At 48.6% G+C, this 17,354-nt stretch overlaps 1 protein-coding gene across 1 annotated transcript in view; it reads right to left on the reverse strand.

The window, feature by feature from the left end:
• Positions 1 to 2,728: 2,728 nt before the first annotated feature.
• Zfhx3 (zinc finger homeobox 3) overlaps positions 2,729 to 17,354 on the reverse strand; it is a 235,925-nt gene continuing 221,299 nt past the window's right edge. The window contains exons 9-10 of the mRNA XM_090357348.1: positions 10,793 to 16,252; positions 2,729 to 7,055 (exon numbers count right to left, since the gene is read on the reverse strand). Coding sequence (XP_090213474.1) covers positions 5,302 to 7,055; positions 10,793 to 16,252 — 7,214 coding nt within the window. The 3' untranslated portion in view covers positions 2,729 to 5,301. The remainder of the gene's footprint in view (positions 7,056 to 10,792; positions 16,253 to 17,354) is intronic.

Genomic DNA, 17,354 nt, shown 5'->3' on the forward strand with positions numbered 1-17,354 from the left:
CTCAGAAATGCCTGTGGCAATTATAGAATTCTATAGGATTCTTAGTTAATAGATTAGGGTCACTATTTCTTCTGGAATGGCTTCTTCAGAATGAAGACAAACCACTTGGTTGGCAGTGGTCAACTGAGCCAACAGAAAAGGTTTTGTTTTTTTTTTTTTACCACATAGCTACTGGAAAGAAAAGATTGCTGTTGACGGGGAGCAGGTGTCACAGACTTTGCGAGGGAACATCCAAGCCCAGCTGCATATCTTCTAAATTCTTTATTAGCTGGAGTTAGAAATTAGAGGTGAATGAGAGGCCTTTGGGTCTGATCTTCGATGTGCACCTTAAAATTTTCAGGATTTTCCACAGCAAAGGGAAGGTGCTTGATAAAAGGACCCAGAGTAGTCCCTTATATAAAGTAATTACCAGTCTGCTGATTGTGCAGACTCCTCTTATCTCAAATTCTCCTCTGCCAGAGGTTGCGAAAAGCCTTTCCCTAGGACATCTAAGTGTAGTCAGTCAGCTACTTAATTTAACTTACTGCTTGTATTCTTCTGCCACAATCTCTAGATTTAATTCCTATTTCAGAGAAGATGAACCTACTTACCTCTTGGCCACCAGCAAAATTTCTTTGCTAATGGCTGTGCCAAGTGGCTAACATTTTCACATAAATGTTCCAGTTAAAGTCTAGTTGCTGTTGGGACTCTTTGGGACCAAGGATCCCAGTAATGTCAGTGAAACCAGCTAGCCAAGTGTCACAGCCCAACTTCTAGTACTTTTCCCGAGTTCCAGGAGCTAGGAAGCTTATAAACACCCAGTGTATCTTGGAACAAGTGCTTCCTGCACATATACCTCAATATGTTCAAATGGGCTCTTTGCCAGCTATCAACTTCTTTTTCTTATGTTCACACAGAGGCATGCATATAAAATCTGGTAACAGAGACAAGACTTTTTGCTCATATTTTTTTTAATGTATCACAATGAGCAGGAAACATACTTGATGAAATATTTTCAAAGGAGTATATTCAATTACCATCTACAATCAACTTAACTATGACAACAAAGTTTTTGTGACAAATTTTTTTTTTCAGTTTGAAAGTTCCATGTGGTTCTGTTAGTCTCCATGTATTTTGGTACAGTTCAGAGATCAGCATTGTTACAGTAACAAAAAAGCTAACAAGACTACATTATAGAAAAACACCAAGAACATCATTTTTGGTTTCACTTGCTCTATTTTTTTTTGTTTTTGTTTTTGTTGTTTTTTTGGTTTTTTTGTTGTTTTTTGTGGGTTTTTTTTTCTTTTTGTACATTGCAAAGGCTGTTCATATACCTCTTCACCTCAGGGTCACGCTCATTTATGCTTTCTTTCCTACCCAGACTTTTCCCCCCTCCCCCCAGAAGAAAGTAAACAAACAAAACAAAAAAACTAGTCAAAGCTTTGTTTCACAGTGGGCAGTATCTCAGCGCCAACAAACAACTCAATTTATGTTTCTATTTAAAATGTTTTAATTTAATTTATTATTTAAAAAAAATATATGTCCATGAACATCAAGTGCACTGGCTTGGGTCACTGCCTCTCTCTCCTGCAACTTCCTGCCATGCCTGATAAACTCAGGTTTAAACACATGCCGTCTGTTTTACGTTATTTTCAATTGTGTAAAACTTTGGCCACATTCATTTCTTTAAATAGCTTTTAATTTAAAAACAAAACAAACAAAACAAAAAACACCTTGCAGGATGTAGTAAACTGTGTGTGTGTGTGTGTGTGTGTGTGTTCCTTTTAAAGTTTCCTATTTGGAAGGATGGAGAAAAGGTGAATGAAATGACTCCAATTCTGTGGGCCCATCTGGTGCCTCGACTGAAGTGTGTAGCACCAACCCATGTTGTGGAGTAAAGAAAAACAAAATCAAAAGAAAAGAAAAACGAAGTGCCAATGGAGGTTACGAACAAATTTAAGAAGTGGGTGGAGATAGTCTACTCACCTACCTACTGTTCAGGAGTAACTTCCCCGAGTGCGACCAATCTAAACAGTTGAGCAGTGTAGTTAATGCATGCTTTGAAAATGATACAGGTCCGCCACTGTGGACGGCCAGCCACAAATGCATGATCTGCTCCTGCTTGACTTCTAATTCTCACAATCTCCAACTGCTTTGTTACTTCTGGGTTAGTGCTGAGAATGACTTTTTCTGTCCTTGGATGAACATATATGTGGGCGGTATAGTTGTAGAGGAAAGCATTAAGTGTGCAACCCGCTCCAGGATAAAACGATCACAGAACCCCTTTGAGGAAATATGGGTGGGTGGCTTAGCCAATTTACCCACCACGTTATTGTTGCCAATCATACCCACAGGTCAAGGCATGGCATAGCAAAACACTGACAGTCACTCTGCCTCACAGAGGGAGGATGGCATAGTAGCTCAAAACAAATGACCAAAATCATTGGGAAAGGGGTGGCAAAATTACAAAGGAATTTGAAGTGGAGAGTAGGAAGGAAAGGGGTAGAAATTGCACTATTACCAAGCAATATCATTTTTAAAAAGTTGTCAGAGAAGACCTAGCAGAATTTGACAGGTAAAGCTAGTGTTAAATTGTTAATTGGTATCACATAAGGAACTAAAAACAAAAACAAGTTTTATCTATATGATACAGACACGGTAACATACAACAGTTAAATGGCAAAAAATATATATATATATTTCATAGAGTTACAAACAAGATAAAATAATGGAAAACAAAAAACTGTACAACTTCAAAATTTAAAAATGTTCATCTCAAACACAGGGAGAAATACAAGAATTCTTGTTAAAAGGAAATAGCTTGTTAAAACAGTTAATGTTTTGTGTACTTGTTTTGACACCTTATGCTACAACTGGATACTGAAATGACTAGTTATGATGGTATTCTTTAGTATTTCTACTTTAAAAAAATTAAAAAGCAATTTGCACTGTGCATCAGCCTAGTTAGAAATATGTACAACAGTTCAGGATCTATTCTTTCATTAACTAAAAACAAATTCATGAAAAACAATCTCGGCTAAAAATGAAAAAAGCAAAAACAAAAACAAGAAATCCATGTTCAGATCTTGGAATGCTGCAGTCTTTTTGCAAAGTCAATGAGTAGCTTCAGCCCTGGGAAGGGTGGCCAATGAAACCGCTATTCACAGTCTTCCAAGTTCCCTTTTGGAATATAAGGAAGAGAAGGGAGAGGGATTTCGCACTTTGGGGGCAAGGAGAGATGGTGTCTGTGGTGTCTGGCTATGAAAATGAAACAGCAAAGCATCTATTTGTCTCCAGAAATCTGTTTAGCAGCACAAAGTTTTCCTTTCAAAGTTCAGACTTAAAAAAAAAAAGATGAAAAAGGTTGAGTGTTGCATTGTGTTGTTACAAGAATATGGACATTAACATAAACACAAGTGCCCCACATACGGTCGCCTTTTTCCTGTTCTGCACATCACTTATCTGCTTTGTTGCTGTTGGCTGCACTGTGTCACTTGCCGCTCATACTGCCTAACACAGGACAAAACTTTGAAGTAAAAAAAAAAAATGTGTCTTTTGGCATATGGAGTTGGCATTAACAGTGGCCTCTCCGCTTGCAGAAGAAGCACATAACCTGGGAATCTTTTGTCTTACTCTTTTATTAAACTAAGTCTTGTTTGTTTAAATCAGAAACAAATTCTCAAGTAAGAAGAACCCTTTCCCTTTTGTCTGCATCAGCAGTGAAAGGGTGTGTCTTTGGATTTTATTTAAAGCATGACATTTCTTTTTCTGAGAGAGGAAAGGAAAAACACGAACACATAAACAAAAGTCAAACCCCTAGCGAACAAACTTTGTAGAACGAAAGTACACAACCCAGTTACACATACTGGAACAAATGCTGTAGTTTACGAAAAGAATATTTGAAGTACCTACCAAACAAGGAGGAAAAGAAGAAGCACAAAGAAATGCCAAAGGAAGGGTAAATTTAAAAAATAAATGCACAAGGCTACCAGACATAGATAACTAGAATTAAATGCCTTTAAAAGTTTCAACTCCCCAACCAAAAATAATCTGTGAGGATCCTAATGACCTCTAGAATCCTTTGAAATTCTTTCTTTAGTTTTATAAAATAACTCTGCAGCTCACCCTCTTCAGAAATGAAGGCAGCTACGTTAGTTACATGGAAGATTCTGGGATGGGAGTTGGGAAAGAGGAGAGGGGAATAAGGGACAAGGGGGAGAAAAGCTTAGGTGATTTAATGGATTGCAATCTATCTGCTAGGAATGGACAAGACAACATCAAATGAAGAGCTGTCAGCTGGACCATACAAAAAGCTAAATGTACACAAAGTTTTTTTTTTTTCCTTTTAAATCTACCATACTGCTTCAGTTCATTTCCAATGCAACAATCTACTCAACACCAAAAATGGTCATATCTATCATAAATACAGAAAGTCAGTTTTTAAAACTCATTTAAGCTACAAGTCCTCAACACTCTTTGTGTGTGTGGGAGGGGGGTGGGTTTTTTTTTTTCTTTCTGAAAGTGGGAGTGCTTAACTTTTTTCCCCTTGAAACTGGCTTTATCAGAAAAGCTATGCTTTAAAAAAAAAAAAATCCCCAGAAAGCTAAAGCAGTTCACATTGGTTTTTCTCAAATATTTTCTGCCCATTTTTAAATTAACAACAAAAACAAACAAAAAAAATCTTTTCTGGAACAAAAAAAAAAAAAGAGAGGAAATTGAAAATAATAAACAATGATTCTGAAAACAGAACGAAGTGTGACCGATTGACCTGAGAATAAAAAGACATTACATTTCTTTTTTTTTTTTTCCTTTTTCTTTTAGCAAGCCATTGGTATCTGAATGCTAAGACAGCAAGAGATTTGCAACGGGTGGACAGGGCGGAGTGCTTTCCCATACAGTGTGTGCCGGGCTCCTCTGTGCTCTCAAGGTGCGCGTTTATTGAAAAGGGGGCAAATATACAAGGGTTTAAGCTCCAGAGACCGTGGGGAGGCCCTGCGGACTCGTTTCCCAGACCAATAGTACCTTCGAAAGGACACAATGTAGCAGGGTTGGGTGTTCTGTGTGTCTTTAATATTAAAAGAAAAGATAAAGGGAGGGGGAGAGAAAAGACGGGAGGTAAAGATCGCCGGCGTAGACAGGTATATGGGAAAACAACCCACGCTTTTCCTTTTCCTTTTTTTGTGGTTTTTTTTGTGTTTTTTGTGTTTTTTTTGTTTTTTTGGTTAGAAGCTTTGGAATTGCAGTTAGTCTATTTTTTTTGAAATTGGTTTGTTATTAATTTTTTATTTAAATTCATCTGTGTGTACTGTTCATCTTCAAAGCTTACAATCTGAAGGTGTCCGTCCCTACACTGGTCAGACCACTGTCCTGGGGGCAGCTGGGGTCTTCGGGACCCTCCACCGGGCTCGCCGGTCCGTCGGACTTTTGGCTGAGATCCGTGTCAGACTCCTCCGAATAGTCGTCTGTTGGCATCGAGGGCTGAACCCCTGAGGTGCTGCATGAACTTGAGGTAACCGTTGAAGATGAGGAGAGAGGAGGAAAAGAAGGGGGCTTCGCGGCTGAAGCCCGGGGGCCGGCGGGCGGCCAGGACTTCCTGGGGGCGTGGGGGGGCGCGCAGGGGGGCGAGGGGGGCGCGGCGGCCGTCGGGGGAGGGGGGCTGTCGTTTGAGTGAGCGGCAGACTGCGAGGTAGATGCGGTGCTAGGATCGGGGAAGCAGGCGGAGTGAGGTAATAAACTAGGGTGCTCTTTGGCGTTTCTCGCTGCTCTCGTGATTGTTCTGTGTTTGTGCAAGGCCGACTCGAGATGCTGCCGCAGCGCCTCCTCCCCGCCCAGCGCGCTCTCGCACGCCAGGCAGTGGTACCCGCCGCCGCCGCCGCCAACGCCGCCAACGCCAACGCCGCCAACGCCGAGGCCGGCGCCGCCAGCGCCGCCGCCGCCGCCGCCGCCCGGCACGCGCAGCACCATCTCCTGCAGCGCCGCCGCCGGCTGGCCCGGGCAGCACTGGGACTTCAGGTGGCTCCTCGCCGCCTCCTCGTCGCCGAAGCCCGCCTGGCACTTGCGGCACACCAGCTTGTACTGCACCTTTGGAACGATGAAGGGGTCGCAGAGGGAGTCCGCGCCTTTGCTTTCCGCTTCTGGCTCTTCGGGGGGCTTCGGCAGGAGGGGGGACACCTCTCGGGGGGCGTTTTTCTGCTCTTCTGGTTTGGGGGATTCTTTGGCAGGGTCTTTGTCTGGGGACGCAGCCCCCTGGGGGACTGGGGTCTGGCTTGCTTTGGGCTGCTGCTGCTGCTGCACTTTTTGCTGCTGCTGCTGCTGCTGTTGCAGTTGCCGCTGCTGCTGCTGCTGCTGGATGGCCTCCTGCAGGCTCTGCTGGTATTGCTGGTACTGCTGCAGCAGGGAGCCGGGGGACAGCCCCATGAGCGCCTGCGACAGCGCGGGGCTGTAGGGGAACAGGCCTTCCATGCCGTACATGGGCTGCAGGTACCCGCTCTGCAGGGCGCCGGGGAGCTGGGGGGCGTAATACGGAGAAAAGCCTGGCACGAAGTAAGGAAGGAACTGGCTCGTGAGCAACGCCGTGGGGTCCGAGGTCAAGGCCGCCTGCAGGGCCTGCAGCTGCGCGGGGTCCACCGCGTACTCCATGGCGGGGAGTGGGGCTGAGATGGTGGCCGCGGCGGCGGCGGCGGGGGCCGCGGGGGCCTCACCTTTCTCCTTCTTGGGCACAGGGAGGGCTTCCCCTTTCCCTTTGTGCGTCTTTTCCTTCTCCTTCACTTTCTCGCCGTCTTTGTCCTTCCGTGGCTGCGGCTGCGGCTGCTGCGGCGGGAGCTGCGGCGCGGGCGGCGGTTGGGCCGAGGGCGGCACGGGCGGCGGCGGCACGGGCGGCGGCTGCGGCTGCGGCTGGGGCTGCGGCTGGGGCGGGAGGGGCTGCTGAGGGGCCATGGCCACGGTGGCTTGTGCTGGGGTCGGGGAGCTCAGCGACGCTGAGGACGGTTTATTTGGTAATCCAGACGTGGGGAGGCCGGGGGAAGGAACTGTTGTGCTGGGCAGACCCATCAGGTTCGGTTTAGGAGACGTTAAAGCTGAAAGGCATGGAGAGAGCGAGAGAAAGCACAGGTCAGTCGAGGTCGGCGAGGCTGACGCTCAAGACGCTTTACTTGTGTCACTGGCACAGAGTCTCCGAGGTCAGAGTCTAAACTCAAAGGACCCTTTCAAAACCAGTATGGTAAGGAGAAGGACCTGCCAGGTCAGGGACTGGGCACAGCTCATCCTTTTCCTATCTGGCTAAAGGACGTCCAACACTTGGCTGCCTATCGGGCCAAACACACGATGCCTCCCAGCTTCGCTCTCCCCAGTGTGATTAGTCTTGGGGCAGTTGATCTGTGCCAACAGAGCTGCTGAATAAAAGTAATCAGCACGGGGGTGTGGGGAGAGGGTGGGGAGCACCCTGCACTTGTGCAGAAACTTGTGAAACCAGCCACACAAAAAGGAGAAAACAACTGTTGGAATGGATGCCATTATTTCCGCCAGATCATCACAGCCTACCTTGATGCCACTGTATCAACAACAGCCCATCCTGAACCATGCTTAACCCTGGTCTGCCAATACCCAGAAAGCCTTCGCCTCATGTTCTTCCAGACCCTACAGCTATCATCCCTCCTGGATGGGGTCTGGTTCTAGGATGATGGAAGAGAACATGCCACGAAAAGTTCAGAGGGGGCCCGAGCGGATAGAGTGCTGTATGATGACATTCTGAGAAAAGCAGGAGTTAAGAAATGAGCAGGCCCTGGATCACCTCCACAGTCACCACAGAACTAGACAGTACACATCCCTCCACTTCACCAACGTGTAAAATAAAACATTCTCAGCTGAGTGTAGTTCATACCTGAAATCCTAGCTATTCAGAAGGCTGAGAGCTGAAGGATTAAGGGTCAAGGCCAGCCTAAGCAAAAATGTTTAGGATTCCCTCTCAATGGAAGTTGTTGGGCACAGGCCTGTCATCCCAACTACAACAGGAAGTATAAAATACAGGGATGGTGATCCCATCTCAACTAGTGAAGAAGGCTAGCTGCATCACTCCATGGTTACGTACCTGCCTAGCAAGCACGAGGCCCTCTGTTCAAACCTTAGTCCAAGAAAAAAATCGAAGCGTCCGCTCATATCTCATCAGGAGTACCCTCTGCCAGAAAAGTTGAGGTAGCAATTTCACAGCATTACTCTATCCTGACTGTGTGTGGTAGAGGGCACGCTCAAAGCTCCAGTCTGAGTGAAAACTTGATTTCCAGCTCAAGTGGTACAGCGTTCATGAGCCTGAAATCCTAGGAAAACATCTACTCACACTACTCAAGGCAGGACTTGCTGGTCCTATTCCCTGTACATCAGAGAATAAAACCAAAGATGACCAACTGAGCACTGACCACAGAAGAATTCAGAGACTGGTTGGGGAAATCAGCACAAGTAAGACACAGACATTGTGGATTATAACTCTTAAGGCCAGGAACTGTCTTTCTGCCTGCCAAGAAGTAATGGGCCCACTCCAGGTTTGAAGTATTAGATCAGAGCCAAAATGTCTATAGGTCAAGGAAGCAGTATCTATAGATTTGCCCATTCCCTTGGCTTATGAGTCACACTCGGAAGCTGGCTGCCAGTGATTCACACCGGTAATCCTAGCTACTCAGGAGGCTGAGATCTGAGGATCACACTTCAAAGCCACAGACTTTCGTGAGATTCTTATCTTCAATCAGTCGGAAACAAATTGGCACCATGGCTCAAGTGGTAGAGCGCTAGCCTTGAGCTGAAGAGCTCAGGGACAGCACTCAGGCCCAGAGTTCAAGTCCCACGACCAACAGAAAGCAAACAAACTGGGTGGAGGGAGGAGAGGGCAACAGTGTTGGATGACGAGAAATGTACTCATTACCTTACATATGTAACTGAAACCCTCTCTGTGCATTACCTTGATTCTGGTCAGAAAGCCTTAAACTCTGCATATTCAACTGTCAGACTACATAACCATACAAGACAGAATCACTCACATAGTCTCCCAAAAATTCAGTCACCTTGGTTTTCTGATGTGTAAGATCAGAGCTAAGCAAGGTACATCATCTTTTGGAGACCTAAGTTATGCACCTCTGGGGTCAGACTGACCCCCTGTGGGTTCTGGCTGACGCACAGCAGATGCACAGCCTCTACAACACCTCACAAGAGATGGCTATAGGAATTAAATGAAAGACACATGGAAAAAGCTTAGTCTTGGGCTTGTTCCTTCCCCCCCATTCCAGTGCTCTTGAGAGCTATCCTCCAGTGCAGGTGACAGTAACTAGGATACATCTGGCTGCCTTGAACAAGCGCATAGCTTTCTATTTTGAGTCCACTCCTAACTGGTCAGAACCTGAGTAGCACTAAGCATATACCTGTTGACTGACTGGCTCATATTGGGTGTTGTGGAAGGAGCATAGCACTGGGAGCCCGGAGGCCTGGGTGGGAGCTCTGGCTCCTACCCTAGCTTGCTGAATGGTCTTGACCTCTCTGGGCCTCAGTTTTCTCATCTGTAAAACAAGGGGAATAGATCAGACATTCTGATTCTACTTTTTTTTTTTCTTTTTCTTTTCTTCACATTACCACGATATGCTGGGCCTTCCCAAGCGCCTCTGCCAAGGACCTAAGCTGAAAGGACAGTTGTTGCTCGGCTTGCGGCTAGCTGGCTTTTACCTTGGATGGATGTGACTGGCTATGCTTGGCAGTAAGTACATGCAATGGCATCTATGTCCTAATGCTTTTTAAAATTTTATTAGAACAGCTTATATTCTCAGCAGCACTGACTGAAAAGTACAGTGGCTGAAAGCTACAGAGTAAACAAGGACCACAGTTAATGCTTTCTTTTGTTCTCTTTGGATAAGGAACTGGGAGCAGTAGCCTCATGTTCTGTTCAATACCCCCTAAGGGTACATGTTGGAATTAAGACAACCAAAAACTAGGACTGCTAGGCAAGGAGGCCTGCTGTAGGTCTAATCCTCACAGGGCCCTGGAAGGGAAGACCCAGTTCATGAAAGGCAGCTGGATCCAGACAGGGAGAAATAAGAAAGGTATGGAGAAAGAACTGCAAAACTCCGTATTAAGTGAGAATATAAAAACTATCAAGCGTTTGCTTCTAAATGGAAGGAGGATGAAGAGAAGGGATGGGTAACTGGGAATCCCAAAATGGTACGTGTCAAAACTAGGAATCATCTTGTCCATACAAGATTCCTGGTTCTGGCTAGAAGAACCCCAGCACACAAGAGCTTCCTCCTGATAGCAGGTCGGCCACAGAAACTCTGGAAAAAAAAGATGGCAAGGACTCCAGGTAAGGGCAAAGAGTCAACTAAAGTTTTCCTGGACCAGTTTCCACAAGATGCAATATAGAACTAGCTGGGCACTAGGCTGTTCAGTTATTATTTTTTTTTTTTGCAATAAATGCCTATATGGGATCAGCATTTCTATAAGGACCAAGTGGAAGGGTCTATGACAGGAATTTCTTGCTTGAAAATTCCCTAGAAATTAGTATACCATAGCCTTCCCCATTAATAGACACTGTGGCTATGGTACTGACCACAGGGCATGAGAAATGGAGGAGACTGCTCGCCCAGAAGCTCCCATGCCCAGACTACAGAGGCGCAGAGCCCATGCGTACACTGGGCACACGGGAACTGCAGCCCTGCTGCTCTTACAGAAGCAGAGCAGGAAGATCCCTTCCTGCCAGGCACTGAGAGCTGGGGTGGTAACACATTAACAACACTGAACTCTCATGGAGCACTGAAAACAAATCTCCTAGAGAAGAACCCACCTGTGTTCGATGGAGTAAAGCCTGGCAAGGAGGGGCTGTTGAGGCCCGGGAGCAACACAGGAGGAATGCCCTGGAGCGCTGGATATGCTGTGGGAAGGTTAAGAGCCTGAAGAGGGGCATTGTCAAACATCCCTTGTTGCTGAGCTGCCAGTCCAAGGACCTCATTGGCCTTTTTAATCCGGTCTAGCTCTTGTTGAGCCATCAACTGACGGACAGTGGCGGGGTCGAAGTACTCTTTCTCCTTGTCCAACTGGCTTCCAATGGTGTCTTTAACTTTGGAGATGTGCTGCTGGGAAAAGATATGGTCACGTACAGACAGCCGAGCGCTGTACTTGATGCCACACAAAGTGCACTCTGTTTTGGGTCCCTCGTAACTCGTTTGGTTTATACCAAAATGCTTGGCCATGCTTAACTTGGACTTCTTTTCTTTTGCCCGGGCATTCTGGAACCAGACCTGAACAACTCTCTTTGGCAGTCCAATGTCATTGCCCAGGACCTCGCACTCCAGCATGGTGGGTGTCCTGTAGTCATTAAAGCAGGACTTGAGGACCTTCAGCTGCAGATTCGTCATCTGAGTGCGGAAACGTTTCTGCCCAGGCCGATCCCCACTGTCACCAGATTTGCCCGCAGATCCACTTGCACCCGGACTCGGGGAGCAGGGATCTGCGAGGCTTGAGGTTTCGCTGTAGTCCACTGTACCTTCATTGTCATACTCCTTGCTGTAAAAGCTTGGGGCCGGGCTGACCAGGCCAGATGACAATCGATCTTCATACTCTGACATGGCCATCATGGCTGCTTTGGTCAGCCCCTCGCTGGGCGCAGATGATTTGGTTTCCGTTGCTATTCCCGTCGCACTGTCGTTATCTGCATTGCCCTCATCCCCTGTGGTGGTATCTGTGATTGCTGTGTTGACAGAAGAACAGTCATCGTTGTCCAGCTTAGTTTGGTCAAAGTTCAGATTCACCGAGGACATGGAGGGGCTTTCAAAGTCTTCGATCCCTTCCACCTTGATGGAGGAAGGGCTCAGGAGAGTTCTGGGGGACAGCTCCATGGTTTTACTCACAGGTGAAAGGGGCACACCCTGGCCGTCACTACTGCTGGGGGGCAGGTGGGAAAAGCTAGTCCCATCAAAAATATCTCCCTTCATCTGGAGCCCCCCATCACAATCCAAGAGCATGGCGGACAGAGTGAGGTTGTAGCCAGCTCTCTTGGCCTCATGCCAGTGACGAGACCGGATATGAGCCTCCAGGGCAGTCTTGGCTTTGAAGAGAGCTCTGCAAAAAGGGCATCTCCTGTGCGCCTGGGCTGGACCCACGGCCCGGAACTGTCCTTTCCTCTCTCGAGCCCGGGTGTTCTGAAACCAGACTTGCACCACGCGTTTCTTTAGGCCCACCTCGTGCGCGATGTGATCCAACATCTTTCGAGTTGGATTGGAGTCCAGGAGATACTTTTGGTAGAGAATCTCTAACTGCTCCGGCGTAATGGTGGTCCTCAGCCGCTTGTCTCTCTGAGGCTCTTCTCCTGTCCCGCTGTCATTTTCGCCAGGGCTTGCGCTGGCCTTTTCCTCCAGCTTCCTCTTCAGTGTGTTCATGGTGGAGGTCGGCGTAGAAGGAGACGTGGCAGAGCTCGCCGGAATCTGAGGTATGGCCCCCGAGAGCAGCTGGCTGGCCAGGAGCGGGTTACTGGGGTCGAACAGCATGAAAGGCATGTCCAGGGACCTATCCAGAAACTGGGGGTGGATGAACTGGTTCTGCGCACTCAGGAAGTGGAGCTGCTGATGCTCCTGCCAGTGCTCGAAGGACGGGAAGGCCAGCTTACACTGCTCGCACTGGTAGGGGATTAGCTGAGGAGGTAGGTTGGCCAGCTGTTGAGGAGTTGACGTGTGGAGCGGCTTGAGGGGCAGATGGGAGAGTTGAGAAGGACTGGGGCTGGACTGGGGCAAGGGACACTGTTGGGGTGCTGCCTGGGGAGGAGGCTGTGGCAAGGAGGGCGGGGCAGCCAGCTGCGGAAGCTTCTGCTGGGGTGCACTCGGCTTCTGCTCGCTCTGGTCTTGCTGTTGCAGCTCTGGCTTTGGTTGTCCTTGCTTTTCTTGGGTTGGGGTTGGCTGTGCACTGGGAGGTTCAGCCTGCTTTGGTTTCTCGTCGCTCGCCTCTGATTTTGCACTGAAAGTGGTCAGTTCCTCGGCCTCTGTTGTGAGCTGCAGGAAAGCAGAGGGAGCTGTACTGGCTGCCGGGGCGGGGGCGCTGTAAGCCTGTGCGGGCATCGGGGTGCTGCAGGACGAGCTGGTGGGTGTGAGGATCTCCATGGCATCCATGGAGTCCTCGTTTTGGCTGTCGTCCTGCCCCTCCTCGTCCTCATCCTTGTAACACAGTTTCTTCTGGTGCTTGATGAGATCAAAGATGCGCTGAAACACGAGGCTACACTTTTTGCACTGGTAGTTCAAGTTGCTCGTCCGGATGTACCGGTCATTTGTCAGCTCTCGCCGCTCTCCGTCTTTGCCCTCTCCCTGATTCTCGTAATTTTTCCTGGCCTTCTGTCGTGCATTCTGAAACCATACCACGATGACCCGGGTAGGCAGGTTCAGTAAGTTCGAGAGTTGCTCAAATTCATCATCCTTTGGGTAAGCATTGGCATCGAAGAAGTCCTGGAGGACCCTCAGCTGGTAGTCCGTGAACCTCGTTCTCGAAGACCTCTTGCTCCCCCAGTATTCTTGCTTCTGAGGTTCTGGTGAAGGGGGCCGGGAATCGATCTTGAGCTCCTCCAGGCTGGTGATGGGAGGGTTGCTGAAGTTGTAGGGGGAGTCCTTGTTCCGCTGCCGCTCTTTGAAGAGCGTGTTCCTGAACCAGTGCTTGATCACTTTCTGGGGCAGCCCGGACTTGTCTGCCATCTCCTTGATCTGCTCTTCACTGGGGGAGTTGTTAATGTCAAAATACTGCCGGAGCACGCGGAGCTGATCGTCTGTGATCCTGGTCCGAGGCCTCTTGTTTTGCTGCTGGAGCAGGGTTGGGTTAAGCTGATGCTGGTACAGCTGGGCCAGGTCAGCAGGCAGAGGTTCCACAGGGCCGAGCTGAGGGGGCAGCTGAGCCGGTAGAGTCTGCAGTGGCATGGTCTGCATCATCAGCGGCGAGAAGATGGGCAGCTCCATTGGCATGGAAAGCTGGGTAAGTGGCACGGACGGCTGCGCTGGGGCAATGGTGGGTGAAGTGATGGGTGGGGCCGAGGCGGGAATGGCTGGCGTGGACGCTGGCTGAGGCGGCGCTGCGGGGAGTGGGGGGGGCGGCGGCGGGGGTGGGGGTGGGGGCGGCTCTGGAGTCTGGGGCCTCAGAGGGTACAGTTTATCGTAATGCTCCCGGTACTGTTTGGCAAACCTCTCAAGCTGTTTAAAGGGAAAATAATTCTGGTGAACGTGCTCCTGGTGACTCTTTAAAATCAAGATGTTGGAGAACAACTTGCCACAGGAGTCGCACTCCAGCTTCTCCAGGTTCTCGCCCGGCTCCGCCTTCCCGCTCTTCTTCTGCGCCTTCTGCTTGTTCTCATTGTACTGAATGACCAGCTCAAAGCCGAAGTTCTCCAGCAGGGCCTTGGTGGCGTTCCCCCTGGCGTCCGAAGCGATGCGTGGGGGGAGCATGGAAGGCTCGGAACCAGCCCCTGCTGCCAACTCTTTCTTCTCTTTGGCCTTCACGGCATCTGGAAGCAGTTCTTTTGGCCCCGTGTTGACCTCTCCTCCTTCCATACCCTCCCTCTCTCTCGGGCCTTCTTTTTCCTTTTCTTTGATGACCAGTTTGTTTTTCTTTTCAGGGTGCTGGCCTGGCTGAAGGAGGGCACTGTGACTCTGAGACAGAGAGAGCTGACTCTGCTGCTGCTGCTGCTGCTGCTGCTGCTGCAGGATCTGCTGGTGGCTCTGCTGCGGGATCTGAACCTGAGCCTTCAAGTCTTCCAGCAGCCCCGGGCCTGCCCCCGTGAGTGTTAGTGCCCCACTGGTCACAGGCAAGTTCACCTCGGGGTTGAGCTGGAACTCCGCACTGGGGATATAGAAAGGGAAGAGGAGGTGCTGCTGTTGTTGCAGCTGGAGCAGAGTCTCGGTGGTCATGGGAAAGTGAGGGAGAAGGGTGGGGTTAAAAAGCTGAGACTGGATCAGGGCAGCCTGCTGCTGTAGCTCCTGCTGCAAGTGAGCCTGAACTTGAGCCTGGGCCTGGGCCAATGTCTGTGCTTGTTGCTGTTGCTGCTGCTGCTGCTGCTGCTGTTGCTGCTGCTGCTGCTGCCTGGATGCAATCATATCTGCTAGCTTTTTGCGGTTGGCCTCTTTGGGCTCTGAGGGGGACACCATGTTGGCAGTGCTGGGATTCCCCAGGGCTGGCATCCCCACACTCTCGGCGGGCACTTGGCTCAGCAAGCTGGGGCTTGGAGTGATGCCGGCAGTGCTGGGATTGGTGGTGGTGAAGGTGTTCGTGCCGCCGGTGCTCACGGGACTTGGTGTGGAGGAGCTCAGGGAGATGCCACCGCTACTCCCAGGCCCGTTGCTGCTGCCACTTGCAGCCTCCAGTTTGGCTGCGCGGGCCTTGGTTTGATGCAACACAGACCTCATGTGAATCTCCAGAGTAGAACTCTGGCTGTAAGCCACGTTACAAGTGTTACACTTGAAAGGTTTGTTGTCTGGGCTGCTGGTGGGTTCTGGCTGACCTGTTGCCGATTCTTGAAGGGCTCTCTTCAACTTATGCAGGTGGGAGACAGAGTTGTAGTGCACTAAGAGGATATTCTTCTGAGTAAAAGACTCTTTACAGACAGTACACTTGTAAGGGCGAGAAGGATCTAGAAACTTTTCCATGGTAAAATTGGGGCCTTTTCTGAAAGGCAGAGCTCTCTTTGGCTCAGAGCCTGAATCTTCTTGGACAGACCCAGAGTCACTGCCGGTGGGGCTCTGTTTATCTTCCAAGTCGCTTTCCTCCTCCTTGTCTTCTTCAACAATGATGGTGTGGTCTTCGGCCAGGGTGGGGTCTCCCATTGCCAGGAGGTCTCCATTCGCTAGGAGGCCTCCATACAGTTGCTGGATGTCAGCCTCACTCAGCTCCAGGTGGCTTGTCTCAAGGTGTTTTTTCAGAGCCTGGAAAGTTCGGAAACTGCGCTGACAAAGACAGCACATGGTGGCTGCTCTGATCACGTGGTACTGAGAATGGAGCTGCAGCTTTTCAATGGTCTTAAAAGCCAGACTACACTGGTTACAGCGGTATTTATACACGTGGCGATCTGACACGGGCAGCTGAGGCCTCTTGGCATGCACCTCATTGAAATGGGTCTGAAGGGCCGCAGAAGTTTTGAAAACCTGGTTGCACCCCTTCTTCCAGCAGAGGAAGCCTGAATCTTCTCTCACAGAGCCAGGCTCGGCAGAAGTGGGTTTCAAGTCTCCACCGTGCTCTGTGCTCACAGAGGGTAAGATGCTCTTTCCCAGATCCTCCGAAGTGTCTGTAAAAAGAAAACATCGAGCCCAAAGATAAAGAAGGCTTTGTTTCCAGGTGGCATCTAGAGACATTGACCAAGCCAGGCTTAATGAATAAAGGAAGTGGCTAGCCTGAATCTGTCCACAGAGCCAACAGAGTATATATTACAACCCAGGTATGCATGAACAGAGAGAAATAAAAGGACAGCAGAAGTTCCAGTTCATAATAGACCTATGTCATATCATGGATCTAACAGTCTTCTAAATAGTATCTAATTGCTTGGCTCAGAATATTCACTTTTCTCAAGAACTAATTTGAAAGTTACTGATCTTAAATGGGCTTTCCCTTTTATGTTCATATTTTATGTGATAAGGATTTAGCACAGTGGATCTGAATTGCAGAGTATGTAAATCAATGCAGTCCTAATGGGTGAAGAATTTACAAGAACTGTTGTCCATTGTAATATAAGAAGATCTGGATTACTTTTTAGGCACTATTTCTTGTTAAAATGTGACTTCTCTGCTCCTCCACCGCCCAGTGCCAGGGATCAAACCCAGGGTCTCACTAATAATGCTACACAAGTCCACCCCAGTCCCTATAATGTACCTTTTGACTGTCATCTCTATTCAGTGAGTGATGGACGTTCAGTGGCCAATTATTAAAACACATTACATTTCTTTTCTATAATGAGATCATCACATCCATAAATACACCGGCCCTTTTCAGGTCATCTGTCTACTACTGCCTAATATGGAAAGATCATAAAGAAGAAGGCTGGGCAACAATATATGGCTGAACTCTTCCTAATTTCATCTTTAGATGCCTGTGGAAAGACTTGGAACAGCTTCACAGAGGCCTAATGACCTATCTGGCTAGGAACTAGGGCAGCACTCACAAGTACAGCATGCATGCCTCTGGCAAAGGTTCTTTCCTTCCTTCCTTCCTTCCAACTTCCTTCCCTCCCTCCCTCCCTCCCCCTTTTTTTTTTTTTTTTGTTGGTTGTGGGGCTTGAACTTTGGGTCTGGGCACTGTCCCTGAGCTCTTTAGCTTAAAGCTAGTGTTTGACCACTTTGAGCCACAGCTCCACTTCAGGTTTTTTGGTGGTTAACTAGAGATAACAGTCTCTT

This window comes from Megascapheus bottae, chromosome 24 (genome assembly GCF_031878675.1).
Source record: "Megascapheus bottae isolate mThoBot1 chromosome 24, mThoBot2.hap1, whole genome shotgun sequence".
NCBI classification, from domain to species: domain Eukaryota; kingdom Metazoa; phylum Chordata; class Mammalia; order Rodentia; family Geomyidae; genus Megascapheus; species Megascapheus bottae.